Raw genomic sequence first — 20,873 nt, 5'->3', positions numbered from 1 at the left:
GTGCCCGAGTTTTGTCCATGAAAGGTGAACAGAGAGGAGCTGTGTCACTTCTTTGTGAAGTATCTACGAGCTGGTGTGTGACTCTCCAAGTTTCCTCCTTTTCAGATGGTCCCTGACAGGTTACACAATGAAAAAATAACCCCCACTGACCTGCACTGGATATTCAGTATGAACAAGATATAAACCTTTTGTATTCGAAGCCACTGAGGATTTGGAGTGTCTGTTAGTGTAGCACGATGTACTACTACTAAAAAAGGCTTAGGAAATATACATTTCTGCTCTAGTACCACAGTGGTCCCAGAAGGGGTGGGAATGGCACAAGTATTGTTTTAGGCACAAAAAGAGCACAAGCCTTGAAAACTTCCTCACTTTTTTTTTTCTTTTAATCTGGTGCATAGCTTGACTTTTTAAAAAAATCAGTGGGGTTTCAGCCTTACAGTGAATGCTGCTGTCAGTAGGATACCCAGACCAAAACTGAAAAGCACCAATCTGTCTCATTCACTTTGTCAGTGAACTGACAACGAAATCAGGCACATGGATGAAGGAAGATGTTGAATACAGTGGGGCCAAGATCTCTGGCTGAGGGGACAGCCTGAGCAAAGGCATGACATCGTCAGGGGCCTGAGGGGACAGGTGGAGCCCCTCCAGCTGCTTGTCTACCCCTTGGCCCTTTCAGACATTGGGAAATGTGCTGCTTCACCCAGCAGGGAGTTGGGCAGGAGGACAATGGAAGGAGAGCAGAACAGGAGAGCTGCCCACTGGGATGCCATGAAGGGATGGCTCTCTGCCATGAGACAAGACACAGTGGGGCCTGTCTTTGCCTAGGTGTTGATGGGCATGGAAAAGGCCTTTTGTGCAAGATCCATTTTTGCAACCCTTCCATTTTAGCACCGGAGTTTTTGGTTTGCTTCTGTAGTTTGCTGGTTGGTTTGATTGGGTAAGCTGAGCCGGCTGTTGACATCTGTCTGCTTCCTCTGCAGAAGGCAAGCGAACAAATGGGACTCATTGAGCTTTGTATTCATTTCCGAGGTCAAAAGAAAGATCCCCAGGAAAAGGAATAAACTAGTTTAACACTCATCAACTGATCCACCCAGGAGGATACCTGGGATTTTAAGAAGAGCAGGTCAAACCAAACTGGGGATATTTGCTTCTTTTTCCTGGGTCATTCTAATGTGTAAGAACTGCTATGGCTCTCTTGGCAATTTTTTTTTTTTTTTAGTTCATTTACCTATTTGTTTAACCTATTTTATCAGAGTTTTGCTATGGGACTCAGGAATTCCAAGAGTATCATTAAGTTACAAACCTAATTAGAAACCAGAGACGGGGAGGGGCTCAGCGTGGAGGGGCCGTGGAACATCCATCCAGGATACCAGCTATTGGCTCACTAGCCCAAACTGGAGGGATTTGGCAGCAGCACCAGCCCTGTGAATGGCAGAGCAGGAGATTCGCAGCATGCTGACCTTTTTTAGGAAGCAAGCAGACCCACTCCAGCTGCAAACACCATGCTGCTGCCTGCTGGGCCAGCTGGTCCGAGTCTTAGGACCAGTCTGCGTGGTGGACGTGCTGCTGAGGTCAAGCCACTGCAGCAAGGCCTCTGTCCATGGAAGCGGGCAGCCTGCTGGCTAACTTCAGGTTTCAGGGACTCAGCCGAGCAAGAAGCCTTAGGGTCAGACAGGGTTGGGGTTGAATCCTTGCTTCTTCTCTTACCAGCTGTGGAAATCAGTTAACCTCTCCAATTCCTTGGTATGCCTAACATTTACTATGTGCTTACTATATGACAGGTACTGTCTTGAGTGCTTTGCAGGATTAACTATGTCATCCACACACAGGTCCTTGAAGAATAACGCACCCAGGATCACAGAGCTGGTAAGGGGTGTAGCTGGGATTCCTGGAGGTCTGTTTCCAACACCTGAGCACTTCATCTCTGTGTGATAGTGCTTCATCTAAGAGCTCATCCTGCACTCTAAGAGTAGCAAGGCTCTGAGGTCCCACTGAGACATCTACTACAACCATGACAATCTGTGATCAATTTAATCTGCCACTGTTCCTAATCTCCTCCCACTACTGAATGCATGGGTGAAGGCTGGGCAGTTCATCGATCAGGAGCATATTCTGCCCACCAAGTCCTTTTTTTCAAGATCTCCTTTTTGTCTGAGTTTCACCCATACAAAGACTTTCTGAAAGAGAAATTCTGGAGGTGCCATCCTTTCCTTCCCAGCTCCGAGGGGATGGATCTATTCTTGCAAGGAGCAAAGGGAGCCACAGGGGGACTGTTATGGTTGATACATTGTGTCAACTTGGGGAGTCTAGAGGTTTGGCTAAGTGACTCAGCAGGAGGCCAGGGTGCTTACTTGGTATACATCCTGAGCCTGTGGAAGAGGAGGGCATGGAGATTATGTGAGAGCTACACGCCCCTTAGGTGGGGGTAGCCTGTTTACAATGTAAGGGAGGGAAGGAGGCTGCTTGCTGCCATTCCTCCCTTTTTGCTCTGGCTGCTTTGCTGTTCGGCTGCTATTCCCCCCTTTGCTCTTGGTGCTTTGCTATCTTCTGCCTCGGAGCCAGCCAAGTATGGACTGAAACCTCCACAGACTGCAAGCTAAATAAACCTTTCCTTCCTTCATTTTGGGCGCTGGGTATTTTGTCTCAGCAACGAGAGAAATGTAACCAAGACAGGGACCAAACACAGAACAAAGGCGATGGCTGCAGCATCCCGTGTCGAAGCACACACAGGTGAGGTGCAGGAGATGCCCCTTCCCACACAGCTGGCCCTTCCTGCTGCAGCCTCTCCATGTCCTTCCAGCTGTACCTACCCACAGGTTGCAAGCAGGCTTGCTCCGTGGATGCTCCGTCAACGTTGTCTGCCTTCAAAGAGGGGAGAGAACGTTCTTTCTCCCATCTGCTCCATAGCAAGGGCTCACTATGGATCTGCTCTGCTGCCTCCCCACAAATTCTAGCCACTGCCTTTCCTGGGCCTCCATTCTCAGCTGGAATTTCAGAAACGTGGGTGTGCGCACAGCCCCTGACGTTTATGCTTAGGGTGGCAGCCCGCTTGCCGGACAGACCAGAAGGCTCTGTGTTACGTACGTGAGGCAGATCCTAATGAGTGGAGAACTGCCTCCCCAAAATACAGCTAAAGCGCACTCAGCAATGACAAATTGGAGCCACAGGATTGGAAATGATGAACATTGCTGGAAACGATAGAATTCTGTGACTGAATAAAATAAACGATGTTCTTCTGCCCTCTGCTGGTGACCAGCAGCACTGACTCTCAAGCACATCCAGGAAGGAGCAGACAAAGACCGTGACTCACCAGGCATTCTGACCCTCCCTAGAAGCAGACTGGGAAGTCCGCTGCCTACTCGGGGGTGGAGATGGCAGACAGAAAATGCACCCATCTCTCTACACGCAGGGAGGCCCCAACCGCCACTGAGCCCAGGACTACGGATGAGGTCATTTCAGAGCCCAGAGACGCTGAACAGAATGGGAGGGGAATGGCACCGTAGGCTGAAGGTCAGCAAGCCGAGGGGACTGTGAGGGGACACCCTCAGCACCCAGCCGCCTGTCTGCCCTTTGTTCATTCTCGGCCCTGAGGAAAGACGCTACTTCATTCTCAGGAGGGAGTTTGGTGAGGGGAAGGAACCTCGAAGCGGAAATTCCTGCATGCTGGCTCTGAGGACCTGAGCTTTGCACAGATCCCCCCGGACTGGCAACTCCCTTCCTTCTCTGGGACTCAGTTTCCTCACTGGCAAAATGAAAGAGTTGCAAGAGAGTGATGTCTGAGGTTCTCTCTGGTCCAGAGATGCTGGTCAGTCACAGACTTGCCTCAAGGGGCCAGCACTGATCTGCTGAGGGTAAAACCCACCGCCAAGCCACTTCCCTTCTCCTCCAGCATAGCTTCCCCACTGCGCTAGGACATTGCTCCTCCATCCCTCTTTCCAGCCCTGTCCTGTGCTGTCTCTGGTGCAGCGGTGAAGCTGGGTTTTCCGTCTGCGTAAACAACACGGCAGCTGACTCCTTTCACCAGCATGCCCCGCGCCCTAGGAGAGGGCTCAAAGGGCCAGCCAGCTGCTAGAAGACAATACCGTCCAACCATCCAATCAACTCCTGAACAGACCCACTACACCACAAGAATAAATAAAGAAGGCTGCATCTGATTTTATTTTCCACTTGGAAATTTGTAACATCATTAGCTACAAGTAAATATATCAGTGGGATTAATGGAGTGAATCACAAAGCGACCTGATTGGATTTAAAACCACATTATTTCTTTGGGGTGAATTAGTAAATTTAGCATTGTCAAGAGATGATAGATTAGGATCCCAGGGGCTGAGCGCTCTTATTGATCCTGAGAACAGATCCGCATGAGAAGAAGCTGGAATAGCTTCCCACCCTGTTTTCAAACAGAAAGGAAACGTGGCTTTGGGGCTTGCTGGACTATGAAGAAATGTAGCATTCTCTTTTAGGCATGCAATAATAGCATTGTGGGCACATGTAGGAGGCAGCTTCTCAGATGCTCCCCAAAGATCCCTGCTCACTAGTACATTATTTAAGTCCTCATATAAACTGGCTGTAGTTGTACATGTCTGTCATCCCAGAACTCTGGGATGCTGAGGCAGGAAGATCACAAGCTGAAGCCCTGCCTGAGCAGCTTAGTGACTTAGCAAGACCCTGTCTCAAAATTTAAAAAAAACTAAAAATAAATGCTGGGGATGGTCAGTGCAAGAGACCTGGGTTCACTATCCAATACCTCAAGAAAAAAGTCTTTGTGTAATAATCTTTCTCCTTGGCAGGGGACCTCAACAAGGGACCGGCTTTTTTGCAAACTGTATGCAGAAGCCATAATGAAAAGACTTTTCTGAGAGGAGGTGATAAAAAAGGACTTTGAATGGCTCCTGTCTCTGGTGTCCTCTCTCATCCTCAACTGTGGTTTGCTTCAGGGAAGTCCCGCTGAGAGAGCCCCACAGAGGACAGAAGTGGCCCTTCAAAGCCCTGCCAGTGCCATAGCTGTGAACTTCCAAGCAGGTCCTCTCCCTGTTGGGCCTCCAGGTGACTGCAGACCTGGCTGGAAGCTTGACTGTGGCCCATTGAAGGATCTGAGCCAGATCACTAAGCTGCTCCGGTACTCTAGATCCACAGAACAAGCTGTGAGATGATCAGTGTCTGCCGTTTTCACTCACTAAGCATGCTGTTTTCACATGACTTGCTACATAGCAAAAGAAAAGCGATACAACACTGTGAGTAGCTTTGGTAAGAAAATATGAGTAAAAAATGTGTGTGTGTATCTGTGTGTGTGAGATTTCTGGGCACAAGTTTCAAGGGTGAGTGTGCAACTATATTTCACATTTCTAGAGCACACACACCAACTTTTGGGTTGTCACAGATTTGCTTCCTGCCATGGCACCTGGACAAGTGGGTAGAGCTTCTATGAGTCTGGGCTCTAAAGAGATCATGATAGCTCATGTCCCACCCTCCCCAATACCACCATTGTGTGTCAGAGAGGTAGCACCACCAAGAAATAAGCTTTGGTTGTTTACAGTCACTGATTTGGAGATGTTTTTCACCACAGCATGACCTTGCCCACCTGACTAGTATACTGTTCAATCCCAGAATTATGGACTGTGGGCCCTATAACAGTCCAGGAATATACTCCCTCTTCCGGCTAAGATCACACAGGTGCTGTTTAAGATAACTTTGAATGGGATATAGAAACAGTGATATACAGAGAGGATTTTCAAATGATTTGTCTCACTGATCCTAACTGCACATTTATATTTCACATTTCTAGAACACACACACCAACCTTTGGGTTGAAAAGTAAGATTTTTATATATGTTCTTGGGTGAACTTTTCTCATCTATCCCCTCACTTAATTCTAAAAGATAGCCTTGGGGCAGATATGATTATTGGCATCCTTAATTTACAGGTGGGAAAATAGATTTGAGGCGTGAAATCAAGTATGGGGGAACTTCTTCTAGATGGAAGCGGGCAGGACCTGGGATTGAGTGCAGGCCCCGTGAACCAGCACTCATGTTCCTTCCAGCCATCCTCAAATGGGCCAGCAGCTATACAGGTAGAAGCATTAAGGCTTCCTATAGTTTGGATCTTAAATGTCCTTTAAAGGCTCATGTGCTCAAGGTATGGTCCACAGCCTATGGCATTTCTGGGAGGTGGTGTGGCTTTAGGAGGTGTGGCCTATGGGAAGAAAGTTAGGTCATTGGGGGTGTGCCCATGAAGGGAAGATGTGAGCCCTGGCACCTTCATCTCTTCATTTCCTAGCCTCCAACTGGACATGGGCTGAAACCTCTGAAACTGTGACCCAAAATAAACATTGTCTTTCCTTTTTATTGAGACAAGGTCCTGCTAAGTCTCTAAGCTCCCAGGCTGCTCTTGAATTTGAAATCCTCCCTTAACCTCTACCTAGAGGGCTGGGAATACAGGCATGTACCATTATGCCCAGCTGTTTCCTCTTTCAAGTTGATTTTCTCAGAGACTCATCACTGGGATGCTCACACAAGGCTATTGCTTAGTACATTTCAGAGTACAATACGCAGAAACTTCCTTTGTGATAGAGAAAATGCTTATCGATGATAGGTAGACATTGAGATTTATTCCTTACTTGTGTCAATGAAGACTGCATCCACATAGATTTTGGTACAGAAAGAACCCAAAATGAATCCACAGGCTGGTCCAAATACCAACATCGTGAACAGGATTCCTGAAAGAAGATGAAAAGTTAGATTAAAACATGGAAGACATTCAATGAGCAACGTCAGTGAAGGTCAAGGAGATTATTTTATATTGATCAGTTGAGATGTCTGATTACTACCAATGATATTACAGGAATAAATCTAGACATCCATCAAGTGGGAAACCAGTATTTCTAATTTTAGGAAAATCCACTAAAGAACTACAAATTATGTTAGAATTCTGTAGGATTGAGAGAGAGAGAGAGACAGAGATTTGCAGGCCATAATGTCCTTATCTTTAAAGGACTTCACCCCACATTGAATGTACAATATTAAAATACATCTATATCTACCATCAAATAGTTGTTTCACCATCAACAATTTTGAAAGGATTTGTATAATTTTGCTTTGACATCTATCTGGCTTTATATAACTCATTGAATTTATGGCTGGCTAAGATTCTCTAGCATTCATTGTGCAAACTCAAGATTCTTGTGAATTGAGAAAAATCTAAGCCACAAATCATCGTCAAATACAATGAAATGTTTACAAGCACTACATTCAGCAAATGTCAGAGTTCACACACTGGTATGCTTTGAAAAGTTAATTGTATACTGCATTAATTTCAATTTTGTAGTTTGCACCCCCATAATTTGGGGTCACTATCTGTTGTTGTCAACCTAGTTATGGCTGTTCAGGACTTAAGCTTGTCCTCAGCACTTGAGGGGACAGCAGGCCCTGGGCATAGATTTAATCTTCTGATGGCTACCATATCTGGAATTCTGTGCAAAAACTTGGGATCATTTTGGGAAAAGTACTGAGTCTAAACTAAAATCCACAGGCTGTATCCACTTAACCAAATTTCAGTTTGTTAGACATTTCTTGAGCACTGACTGTTCCTTGGGCCCTGGGGGTTAAAAATAAGCACTAAGGAGGTGGCCTCTTTCTTCAGAAGGTAGCAATCTAACAGGACAATCCATACATGGGTAATTCCAACCCAAACAGACAGCCCTGAGGGGCAGGAGCTAATAGGGCCACATGGGTCGGAAGACAGTGTCACCACAGGGAACAGGAGCACTATGGGGCTGATTTCTCCAGCCTGGCCTCTTCACAAGAGAAATCTAGCTCTGCCTGTGTTCTCTTCCGTGACTCCAGTGTGGAAGCAATGAAATACTCATCCATTGATCAATCTGTAACAATCTCCTTCTATGAGCCATGCATTCTTCTCACCATTGAAGACTTAACATTGAACCAGTAGTAAAAAGTCTTGGCTTTCATGGAATAAACGGAATTGAGGGAGAAAAAAACCCCCAAACTTCAGAAACTATAGACAAGAAGTCAAAGGATTCTACATATTTAGCCAGGGAAGCCAGGTCTTTGCAACTCACAGACAGGAAGCCAGAACCCCCAGGAGATCACAGGAAGACGGCTTATAAGAAATGCTTGATGAACAAAATGAAAATAAGAATGATCAAGATGGTAAGATATTGCACAATCAGCAAAATCCTACTCTGTAGTTTGAAGAAATCCAGAAGTTCAGCTGCTTCAGAATAGTCACTCTGTGGCCAGCCAGAGGCCCTGCACCTCGCAGTTATTCCTGTTCGGAAGAGGAGTTTTAACATACGAAAGTGTGTGACAGTGGAGAGGAGCAATGGCCACATTACTAATACAGTAGCTAGATTAAGATCGACAAACACAGAATGTGGTGTGTACGGGCATCTGTGTGTGTATATGTGTATGTGCGTGTGTGTGTGTGTGTGTGCGCGTGTGCATGCATGTAGGAGATTATTGGAAAAGTCAGGAATGTAGGCATCTTTGTTTCAGTTATGGGTTACAGTTGGGGGCTGCCCTTATGGGGAGGGTTTAGTGAGGAGAACCCATCTGTCTTAGTTACTTTTCTTCTTGCTGTGGCAAAATACTCGACAACTAAGGTTAAAAGAGGAAAGGTTTACTTCGCTAGCAGTTTATAGTGGTTTCAGTCCATTGTTAGCTCCAAAGCAGGGTGGCACATGGCAGAGGGGCAACAGCTCATGGCAGCGGAAGACAGCAAAAGCTCTTGCGGCACCTCTGGCCAACTGAGGAGCTGCTGCTATGCGGTGAAATCCAGCAGCACACCACCTTCTGCAGACCAGGCTGTGGATGGAGGTGTGATCGCAGGCCTGCTAAAGGCAGCCCAACAGGCAAACTGCTTGGGCTTTCTCAGAAGAGCAGGACAGAGCATAGTAACATCATTCACCACGGATGCTGGAAGTACCCTTCTGACTCACCATTGACATTCTCAGCAGCCCTTCCGATGCCCAGTAGCATCCCCCATGATAATATGCCTTATTTCATGTAAATTAACTACCTGTTCCCAGTGATATCATGGCCACTGGTCCGTACCCTTCAGACCCAGTGATAAAAATGAGCACGGATACTTAACATGTCAAAGGACCAAGTGTGAGTATTGGATGAAAAAGTCATCAGTGAGCCAGAAAGGCCTTGTAGAGATTGTGCCGTGAGCTCCACTTGGGGACAGGAGAGAGCAAGGGCTGCCCGATGTCACGGTACAGCTGGGGCCACCCGGGTGCCCTTGTGTGGGTGTGACACAGAAGGAAGCACATGCCTCTGGCTGCTGCCTCTGCTGCCCCCAGGCCGCTGCAGGACCCAGCCTGGCCAGTGACCCATGCTGGCAGCTCGGAAGGGCAGCAGCCAGGCCACCAGGGCAGGGCAGAACCCAGGAGCAGTGCCCACTCCAGGTTCTCTGGGGGAAGGGGTGACTTTTCATTTGAACAGGTCAGAGTTCTCCCTCACGGCCAGGAAGCCTGACAGAACCCAAGTCACAGGCCAACTCGTGAAGTAAAGCATATGTATTTTTGTGTGAAGGGCTTTTCCCCCTCTTTTGAAATCTCTGGGGGCCCTCTTCTACGTGGCTCCTCCCCAGAGAAAAGGCCGGGTACACCAGCAGAATTCGGCAAAGAACAGTCCAGCAGTGGGGATCAGGAGGGACCCTCACTGAGAGGCACTGGTTTTGCTCCTGTGGGGCAGACCCAGCTCTCACAGAAAGTTACTTCTGAATCTGATTTCTCGGCTCTCCCTGGAGTTCACCCCGCCAGGCTGTGATTTTACTCTCAGTAGTTGAGCAATACCGCCTTAAATGTTTTGCTTAAAGGACAAGAAAACAAACCATCAGGGTCAGATCCCTGTGTGAACAGGAGTACCTCTAAGCCTGGCGGGAGAGAAGATTCTTCTGTGGCCCAGTGCTGCCCCCTGCCGCCTGCCGGGTTCCCGTGCACCTTGCAGAGGGAACGCTGGGAAAGAGGAAAAACCCGGGATAGCCAGCCAGAGAAAAAGGCAGGCAGGTTCTTTCTCCAACGCTGTGTGATCCAAAGTGCTTCACAGGAATGTCTTCTGTATTCCTTCCAATGGTTCCAATGCAGGTGATGTGACAGCTTGCCAGCACAGGAGGCAAAATCTCACAGTTTCCCTGCCTCCCCCGCAGCACACAGCTACAAGGTAGTGTAGAGGCGTTGGAAGCCAAGTTTCCCAACCAATGAAGGAGAAGGCCGGACACGGAGGGGCACCAGTGGGCTGGGTTCAAATCCCACCTCCACTGATTCCCTAGCTCTGTGAAGCTTGGCCAAATATTGAATTTCCTTGTACTGCTGTTCTCCCATCTGTAAAATGGGGTAATATTGGCCAGGCATTATTGTCCATAATCTCAGCATTTTGGGAGGGTGAGGCAGGACGACCACGAGTTTGAGCCCAAGGTAGGCAACTCAGTAATTTAGCTAAGTAAAAAAAAAAAAGGCTAGGGATGTAGGACAGTGTGAAAGCCCTGAGTTCAATCACCAGTAGGGGTGGGGGTTAGAATGAGACCGGTGTCATAGGGTTGTGGTGGTATTTAAGGACCTAATTCTTATAAAGCTGTTAGAACAGCACCCGGCCCACAGCCACGTTAAGCAGATGGCACCTGTGACTGACCTACAGTGGAGGTCCTGTGCACCCGGGTTCCTGGCTGTCCCTCCAAAGCTCACGCTGCCCTCCACGCCTCACTTCCTGAAGTCATAAAAGTTGAAGATAAAAGTATTTTTTCCTTCAACACATAAGCATTATTATTTTTTTTTAAATCTATTGTTTCATTGTTAGAACATAAAATTGGAATCTAATAGCGTGATACACAAAACTGTTTCCTGTTGCTCTTGGACTTGGGGCTCTGTGAAAAATATAAGTGAGACACTGGTAAAGTGAACTCAGAAAGTTTGCGAACCTCCCTTGTAAATTTGCCCAAGAAACTGATTATCCTCAGAAGTTAAAGAGGCTGTGGCTGCCCCTGAGCTAGCCCAAGGAAGGACTGCAGAACTTCTTCAAGGAAGCGACTCCAGAGACACCTGTTGCTGGTGAGCCCTCCTTCTCCCATGCGCACACTTTTCAAACTCAGCATCAGCCACCTCTGAATCTGGCAGAAGAAGGGACGAACTGATCAAAGATTTTAACTGCAAGAAGCTTGCTGTCTTATTGGAGAGACCTTCGACCACTGTTAGTCAATCAACAAATATATACTGAGCATCTACTATGGGACAAGCACCCTGCTAGGAGCTGGGAGATAGCGGTGAACAAAAGAGAAAAAGCACTTGCCTTTGTGGGAGCTGTATCCGGGGTACAAAAGGCAATAAAACAACCTGTAATATAATGCCGGGAGCAGAACAAGACCTGAGTACATGATGGTGAAACAGCCCACACTGCACCAGGTCTGCAGACAGCACGCATTGCACACAGTTAGACATGCTGCGTGGTGGTGAGTGGACTCTGCTGCTGTGGTCAGCAGAATAATGGCACCAAAGATGCCCACTCCTCATCCCCAGGACCAAGGACTGAGGACTGTGTCACATTAAGTGACCCAGGAGGATTATGATTGCACATGGGATTAAGGCTGCTAATTACATAATCTTAAAGAGATTACCCTAGATTACCCCTGTGGGCTCAGTGTAATCTTTTTTTTTTTTGGTTTTTCTCTGGTACCGGGAACCGAACTCACGACCTTGCGCTTGCCAGTCAGGCGCTTTGCTGCTGAGCTAAATCCCCAGCCCCTATGGCTCAGTGTAATCTTGAGGGTCCTTAAATGTGGAAGAGGCAGGCAGAAGAACGAGGGCAGGTGCCCAGAAGCAGAAGCAAGCAGAGAAAGAGAGACGGTCTCGCAGGCAAGCCCTGGCCTGTCATGCTGGCCTTGATGCGGGGTTAGCTCGGAGCCAAGCTCGTGGGCAGCTTCCAGAAGCTGGAAAAGGTGAGGAAACAGACTCTTCCTTCAGAAAGGATCTCAGCCCTGTGAGACCCTGCGTGGACTTCTGACCTCCAGAAATGTACGGTAACTTGTTTTAAAAGCCACTGTCTTGTGGTAATTTATTACAGCAACACAGGAAACAACTATAGTCATTGGGCAAGTTTGGGGAAGCGCTGGGCTGCACGGGAAGAGTGCTCCAGTCCCCTACGTGAAGGCGCATGAGCAGGGTGTGGCGTGAAGCTTCTGTGCTAGGTACTGTGTTTGACTACGGATCACTTCTCATGGGTCGCCCTGCAGACCTGGTGTTGACTGGGGCATGGTCTGAGACTCTGGAGTAGATGCTGAGTCCCCTGGGCAGTGACGCTTCCTCATCTTATGCTCTTTGTGTGGCCCCTTGCTGATGCTTAGGATGGTCCCTGACCGTTGGCAGGATTTGGGAATGGGGCCACTAGCGCCAGCAGCAGCCATGCAGAGGAACTGGAAGTGATCGCCAAGGCAGCCAGCCCCAGAGGCACAGAGCTGGGGCCCAGACTCCGAGCTGCCTTCCCCATCCCACGCTCCTCCCCAAGCCTCTCTGCATGCCTCTCAGTTCTGGGGCCTTCATCACCACTGCGCCTCCTCCTCCTTGCAGTGAGGCCATGGGACCCGAGCAACAATAAATATTCCCTGAGACAGAAAAGATAGCCCAGGAGAGATCCGTACCTGTGTGGACACTGACTTACAACAAAGTATACAGAGTAGTGGGGGACAGGAGGCTCTTTCCATCAAAGTGCTGGAACAAGTTGAAGCAAAAACATACTGCACAACACATGTAAAAATCAATTCCAGGCAAGTCACAGTCCTCAGGTATGAAAACAAAAATTATATGAGATGTGAAAAGAAAAAGAAAATGATAGAAGACAAAGTAGAATGCTTCTTAAACATGGGAAGCAACCATTCAAAGAAAAGACTGATAAATTGGTCTACATTACAATTAATAACTTCATCAGCAAAGCCATTGAGAAAGTAGACATATGGGAAAATATACATATATGTATACATACAGTATATGTGCAACATATACTGTATATTTTTATAACATACATAAAAATGAAAGGACTTATATCCAGATTATTTAAAAGTTCTATGCAATAATGAGAAAAAGGCAAAATAGTAAAAAAAAAAAAAAGGACGGAAACCTGAACAGGTACTTCAAAAAGGAGTTCCTAAATGAACAAGAAAATATAAAAATATACTCATTGTAATTCAGAGGAATATAGACTCAAACCCTGGTGAGATACCATTATATTTTCACCTGGCTGAAGAATCTGATGATCCTGACTGACCTCAAGGAAATGAGGTATTAGAAACTCTTGTACACTGCTGCTAGGAGCATCTATTGATCACTTCAGCAAAACTTTGACAGTGTCCAAAAACCTGAAGATGAACTAACCCAGTGACCCCTGATTCTAACTCCCAGGTACATTCCCAACAGAAAGTGTGCCAACATGAACGGGAGGAATGATCTAGATGTACTCCCCCCTAAAGTCTCATGCATTCACAGGTGGGGTTTGGGGAGGGGTGACTGGATCAGAAGGGTCTGATACTCATCAGTGGATTAGTCCAGTGATGAGTCTATAGCTAATGTCATGTTGGAGGGTGGAGCCTGGTTAGAGGAGGTGGGTCACTGGGGGTGTGGCCTGAAAGGGTCTATCTCCCTCCTTTTTCCTTGATCCCTTGCTTTTTCCTGCGTGCCCTGCCATGGACTGTTTCTTCTTTGATATGCCCCCTCTGCCATGCCCCTCTGCCATGCTGTCCTGCTTTGGAGCCAGCTGACTATGGACTGAAACCTCTACAAACTGTGAGCCAAAATAAACCTTTTCTCTTTTCAGTTGTGGGTGTCAGGTATTGTGTATCAGCAATGAGAAAGTAAGACAGGGATAGACCCAAGAATGCTTGTACCAGCAGCATGTAAGATCCCCAACTTGGAAACAACCCAAATGGCTACCTTGAGTTAAGACAGATACTAGAGTCTGGTCTCTCTGCTCTCTACACTGCAAGACAGATTATCTGCAGGATGCTTGTCAAGAGCAAATCATCAAAATTATGGCTCAGTCTCGAAGATGTATTTCTGAGCAATAGAACACAGACCGGAATGATCACATTTGTACTGAATTCAAGGGAGCAAAATTAAACCATGTAGTGATCTACATAACTGGGGGGAGAGACTATAAAGAAAACCAGGGAAATGAATCTTATAGAAGCACGGGCTGTGGTTACTGCTGCAGGGCAGGGAGGGGGTTATACCGGATCAGGAAGGAGTAGGTGGGGGAAGAGGGGAGGGATCTCTGGTGTTGGCTTGGGCTTCATTTGTTTACAGACTGAGTGAGTGTTTCAACACAGTGTATTAAGCTGTGTATCTGTGTGCACAAAACGGGACTGTGCCCATGAGATTCAAGTCCAGCCATACAAATGGCTCTCTGGGGAGTGCTTCTGAGTGATGCTAAGGACAGAGCTGTGAGACTCCCACCTGTCATCTCATGGTTCCTTTAACAGTGCAGGGAGTCAGACGCCACCATCCTACAGTCACCCAAGCAGCTTGACCCATGATACATGGCTTCTAGATGCCAGCTTAATTGCTCTGTCCATCTTCTGCACAACCAGGTCCTCAACAGCTCAAGCACAATAAGCTAGGTTAAGGAACACAAGCAAAATCAAACCCTAAACTTTGCTGTGCAAAGGCAGCTGCCTGAATGCGGGGCCCCTGGTGTGGATGGATGCCCCCCACAAGGTGTGTGAGCTCCCTCCAGTTCTCAGGAGGCAGCTGGCAATGTGCGAAGGGGGTTCTAGAGCTGGGGTGTGTGGCTCCTGGAGCCACCACTTAGCTGCTGGGAAACCAGGCCCAGCCCCTAGGCTTCCCTGCATTGGCTCCTGTATCTGAAAAGGAGGTACTAATCAGACATTTTATGGGGTATAAAGATTGGTTTTCATCCCCACATGAAAACCAATGCAGAGGCTCTGTGTGACTCTGGCGCAGCAGACCAAGGATGTCACAAACATCAGTTTCCACTGATGCTCCATGGCTCTGCCCTGTACCAGAACACAGGGAGGCAAAGACATGGTAGATGCTCACTTCCTCTGTCCACCGGCCGAGGATCCTGCAGCCAGCTTGTTTGCTTGCTTCAAGGTCTGCCCACCAAGATGCCACCATTGGCTGGCTTCAGCGCAGCATGCAGCACTCTTTGACAAAACACTGACCTTTCCAGGAAACCCTATCTCTCTCTGCAAAGTGACACGCAGCTTGGTTCCTTGCAAACAGCTGGCCAGAACAGAGGGACACCGGCTGACGCTGGAGCTGCGTGGCTCTGCCTCCTGGTATCCTGAACTCTTTATGTTGCTGAAAGCAAAGCAAAATGGGACCCTCCCAAACCCAGGGGCTTCTCCTAGTGCCCCGACTCACTCTGCAACTAGACAGAACCTGTAGCACTTCTGGGCCTCAGGGTCCCCCTCTGTGAAACGGGCTGACAACAACCCCTACTTCCTAAGCGGTCTTTGACCTCACATGGGTTCCTGGAACACAGAACTACTATTTGTTTCTGTTGAAGTTTTTAGCAGCAGAGTTTTTCTTTTCTGCTTCATGAGTTTTACTTTTCTGATCACTTATGTAGGAGATGCTTATTTACAGAACATGGCAAACAGTCACATAAAGAAACAACTTCTCTCCTGGTTCCTATAAAGATTAGTCTATGTACAATGCTTTTTCTCCTGTGTTGTCTTTTTTTTTTTTTTTTTTTTTTTTTTTTTTTTTTTTTGCATCAGTGAGAACATATAGATTAATTTAAACACATTTTCTTCACTTTCAAAGAAATACATGCACCCTGGAGGCTGACTTGACCCAGGGCATGCACAGAGAGGGCGCCGGGCACGGCAGCTGAGGACACCAACCAGCGGCCGATGACCAGGGCCTGCACGCTCCAGCTGGGTGACCTTGGGAATGACCTCACTTCTCTGGGATGCACACTTATCTGGAAGTGGAATAATAGCAGCACTTGCCCCGCAGGATTGAGGTCGAAGCGATCCGCGTGTGACAGGGACTTTCCACGGTGCCTGGCATACAGCAAGCACTCAGTACATTTTATCCTCCACTATTACAAAGGCGGAGGACATCGGCATCTCGCATGGCAACAGAGCAGCACTGGTGTCATTTACATGTGCGCTTCCAGTCTGCTTCTGTGTAGGACATTTACTTTTTAAGAGTAATTTTTAAAAAAGTCAACAGAGTTCCTTCAATGATTGAAATCCAGGGAAACACATGCTAAAGTTTTCTCTCTATTGTTTTCCTCAAGACTAGAATTAAACTCTGCAATGAAGTTTGAGGTGCGAATGGAAGGGACCTGCATGTGTGTGGCTTACTGGGTCATCCTTATGAGTTGTGGTGGTGGGGTTAATCCCAGTATTCTGGGAGGCTGAGGCAGGAGGATTGCAAGCTCAAGCACAGCTTGGCCAACTAGCAAGATCTTGCCTGATAACAGAAACTATTTAAAAATGGCTGAGGATATGCTTAGTTGTGGGGGGAGCTTAATTCACCTGAGAATCATCTTGCTCAGCACCCCCCCAGACTCTTGCTTCCAACCCATCTTTCCCTTGAGGGTACTTGGGGACACTGAGGTCTCGGGTGACAGCCCTGGCTTCTTAGCCATGACGGACATATCACTAAGCAGGACAGGGGAGGGGGCAAAGCCTGGGGTACTGCACTTGACTTAACCTCAGACCCCTTCCAGGGAAGTCTGCAGTTTTCTTGGGAGGGACCTTGAGATTCGCTTGAAACAAATTCAGAAAACCTAACCAAAACAAAACAAAGTTTGATCTCCTAGAACAGCTCCCTGGGCTGGCATGCACGGGTAGATGCTTCCACCTCTTTGGAAGGAGGGTTGTCTAATTAATCTTTTGGTTTTCCTAATTGTAAAAGCAATGAAATCAGGAAGTGGGAAAGCCCACCGTATCCTACCATCTTGAGGCAATCACTGTCTTCAGTCTTTATCCTTTCTGAGGTCAAATAATGATTCTCAGGCCCACTTGTTAGGTACTTGGATGTTCTTTTTTGTGGACGAGAAGGTAGAAATTCAAAGGGTCGGTCAGTCACCACTAGAACTGCACAGCTTATTTGTGATGGGGCAGATACGACCTCAGACCTTGAGGACTTGTTCTTCCACAAACAACAGACATCCTGGCCCGGTGGAGAGGGCTGTAGAGAAGGTAGACTGGGCTCTAACCAGGCTGGGATCCCGGTTCACTTCTCAGGTTTTGGATGACTCCCTTCCAAGCACTGAGCTTTGTGGAACAGAGAGAATTAGGCATCAGACAAGCAAAGTATCTAATGCCTGCAACAGAGCAGATGCTTCCTCGAGTGATCTCTGTGTCTCAGAAAGGAGGAGTCTGGGAGGGAGGGCTGTAAGACTGGCTTCCCGCAGTGTCTTTTACTTAGCTGGGCTCATTTTAAACCTGGATGGTCCCCTCCAATGCTAAGGAAAACTCCAGCTCCAGCTGGCTGTGGTTCTTCCCCAGTAGAGGGCAGCACTAGCCCGGAAAAGAGCAATTCCTGGCCCTTGAACATCTTTACCCTTCGCTTCCCGGCTGAAACCCTCAGTCAGAACGTCACATTCCTCTCGTGCCCTCGTTTACCCAAATGTATCCCCTGCCTCGAGAGCTACAAGTTGAAAGTTCTCTCCTGCAACACAGGCACCCTTGTTTACCTAGTGCCCACTACCCTCAGCATTAAGTAACTGAGCCTGAGGCAGCACTGGAGAAGAGGCAGTTATTGAACACACAATACGTGCCAGCTTCAGTACACAGCTCATATAATAGAATTCTCCCCAGTGCACAGTTTTCAAATGAGACCTCCCCATTGCTAAGGCCACATGGCGTGCGACAGAGCGCGCTCACGGGTCCCTCCTGTGGTGTCATACCTGTCTCCTCTTAGGGCAGGTACAGCGCAGGGTCTCGACTGGGCTGCCAGGCCCACCTTGGACACTTAAACATGAATGCTAAGGTCGAGGTCCTGCGATGCAGGCGCTGACCCAGCTGTTCGGGTCGCTGCTGGGGCACTGGGCTTTCTCCGAGCTCTCCGGTGAGTGTGCAGAGAGCGGGTCGAAAACCTGGGGCCGCAGAGCGCTTTGCCCTCCCTGACCTCACCTGAGCTTTTGTTTTTAGAGCCGAGCAAGGACGTGGCTGGTATCCATAAGGCGTCTGAGGGTGCACGGGTGAAGGGAGGGACGTGGGCCCTATCTGATGTCTGCTCTGCAAGGCCAAAGGCGTTGATCATTGAGCATGACCAGACTGAGGCCACCCTGCATGGAGGCAGAGCCCGAATCTCTCGTGCACCTCGCTGAAGCAGGCCTGGGTGCCGCCACCCCTGTGCACACACAGGGACAGCGTCTTGGTGCTGTGTAGCAGGGCCATGCTCATCCTCGACCCAGCTTCTCCCCCTCATCCAGGTCCTGGCAGGACTTCAAAGCTCAAAGCACCAGTCCACATCATGCATAAAGACCACCTCCTGCAAGAGGCCTTCCTGGAGTTCGCCTCTTCTTCCTTCTTTAGTGTCTGCCAAGTTCCATGGACTAGGCACGCTATCATGCTACTGTGTCAGGGAGGGCACCGCATTTGTTAAAAGTATTCTCTTTCCCATAGGGGCAGTAGCTGAAGAAAGGACCCTGTGCCTGGCTGCTGAACTGTGAACTGACTCCCAACCAGGCCTAGGAGAGACAGGAAGCCTGGGTACGGTTGAGTGCCCTCCTTCGTGGTCAGGTTTCTGCAAAAACTTCTCTTTCCCTCCAGCCCCAGCAGAGGGCACTGGCCTTTCTGCCTGAGCGGCCATGGAGCATCTGATTGGGATGCTGTTCTCACAGGCAGCAGAGCTCAGGGCACGCCCCTTGGCCCACACGGCCCCAGGCAAAGCTGGGACCCAGGAGGGGCAAGACTGCACTGATGAAATGAGAAAGCCATCTTCCCAAGGGGACCGCATGGTACGGTCCTCCCAGAAGCCACGCCTGCAGGCCTCTGCAATACAGGACATGCCCCCTTTCTGCTGTCCTCATGGTCAGCCTCCCATGCCAGGCTCCAGCAGAAGGTAGAGGGGAGATGGTAGGGTCTGGGATCAGGGCCTCAGAAATTAGTCTATAAAATGGGTTGCTTTTGCCCTGCTTTCTTCCTGTTAGGGCTGAATGGGTCCCCACAAATCCATATGTTGAAACCCTGACTTCTAGTACCTCAGAATGTGAATCTGTGTGGACAGAAGCATTTTGCAGAGGAAATTTAGTTAAATGGAGGCTCTTGGGGTAGACCTCAGTCCAAAGTGACTGGTATCGTGGACATGAGGAGAGGTGCCAGTGGGGTGCACATCCGAGGACACAGTGAGAAGGTGGCCCTCTGCTGCCAACAGAGAGGCCTCAGATGCCAACCATGCCGACGCCTTCATCTCATCTCGAACCATGCAGACGTAAATTCCCGTTGCTTAAGCCCTACCCTGTGGGACTTTGTCACGACTACTGGAATGTGTAGTGTGCTGTCTGGTGGCATGAGACATCAGACGCCGAAGGTGAGTCACTGGACATTCCTGAAGCTGCCCCAGATACAGGAGGGGGCGCGTACAGGGCAGCTTTATGGGCACCACTGCGCTGCTAGGACTGGCGGAGGCCAGGACCGGCAGGGCGCTCTCAGAGGCCCAGCCCTCCTGTCATCCCTGGACCTCTCACCGTGCCCAGCAGGGGGCAGGCTCTGAGGAAGTCTGTAGAATGTTACCAAGTGTCTTCCCGGAAGAGGAAGGGTGTGCGCTTGCGCGTGGCCGCACCGCAGAGCAGCAGACCAGGGAAATTCCCCGCTCAAACACAGGGCCGGAGCTGGGGCTCGCAACAGGTTTACTGCTGGCAAGAAATACGCTGGAGAGGCCGGGGGCGCTGACGCTTGGAAAGCTAAGGGTCAGGTAGTGCAAGGGTGCCATGCCCCATCTCACACAGCCTCACCTCAGCCCGCCCAGCAGATTCACTCCCGCCTTACAGGGGAAAATGAGGCACAGAGAGATTAACTTGCCTAAGAAAACTCATTTGTTAAGTGGGAGGCTTAAATAAGAACAAGAAGAAAGGACTTAAGAAAACCGAAGGAGGAAGGGAAGAGGACCGTCCAGGGGACCGAGGGGCAAAGGCGGCGGCCGGGAACTCGGAGTGTGAGGCGGACGATGGCATGTGACCCCTGAAAAAGAGGCCACGGTGGTTTCTCAGGAGAGGGCTGAGCTACAGCTGGTCACGGAAGCTCTGTGCTCAGGCTGTGCTGGGCCTGCTGCACGGACAAGACAGCTCCTGGGCCCAGGTGAGTCTCACCTGGAAGATAAACCTGCACACCATGGTTCAGGCCGTGGAAACTCAGGAGAAAAAGGGGAGAGGCAGCAGGGAGACCAGCGGGACTTCAAAACCGTGCGGCAGGGTTGGTGGACCTCATTGCAGGAGACGGTGCGTTTCATGCCTCCTCTCTCCACAAGGGGGCGCTGCTCGTATGCTGGGCTTCCTGAACCCCAGCCTAGCAGCTCTTCCCAGCCGCTGCAGGCCACTTCTACAGAAGTTATCTCCTGGAGCAGGGCTGTCTGTCCTGCTACCTTCACAGGCACAGCCTGAATGTTCAAAGCGTTTGGGAAGCTATCACGACTTTTCCCGGGGGTCAGGGAGGCCCTCCATACAAAGTGCTGTGGTTGCAGTTGCTGAGGCTTACAGAACCCCAGAACCATCTTTCTCTCCAGGCTTTGGGCAGACAGTGGGATGAAGTCAGAGGCAAGGCCCCATGCCAGCCTTCCCTGGGGTCAGGCCCAGCACCACTGAGCCACTCTCCCAGGTTCATTCACAGTCTTCGGTCAGCACTGTCCCTCTCATGTACCTCATGCTCAGATGCTCACCCACTGGGGA

At 49.0% G+C, this 20,873-nt stretch overlaps 1 protein-coding gene across 1 annotated transcript in view; it reads right to left on the bottom strand.

Moving 5' to 3' along the window:
• Positions 1-20,873, bottom strand: part of Slco3a1 (solute carrier organic anion transporter family, member 3A1) — a gene marked incomplete at its 5' end in the record, with an annotated part of 296,905 nt that overhangs the window by 61,550 nt on the left and 214,482 nt on the right. The window contains 1 exon segment of the mRNA XM_005381597.2: positions 6,617-6,715. Within this exon segment, the coding sequence (XP_005381654.1) occupies positions 6,617-6,715 (99 nt within the window).

Source organism: Chinchilla lanigera, unplaced genomic scaffold (genome assembly GCF_000276665.1).
Source record: "Chinchilla lanigera isolate Chin_1 unplaced genomic scaffold, ChiLan1.0 scaffold00015, whole genome shotgun sequence".
NCBI lineage: Eukaryota > Metazoa > Chordata > Mammalia > Rodentia > Chinchillidae > Chinchilla > Chinchilla lanigera.
Note: the sequence above shows the minus strand (reverse complement) of the source record. Positions and strands in the feature narration are given on the sequence as shown.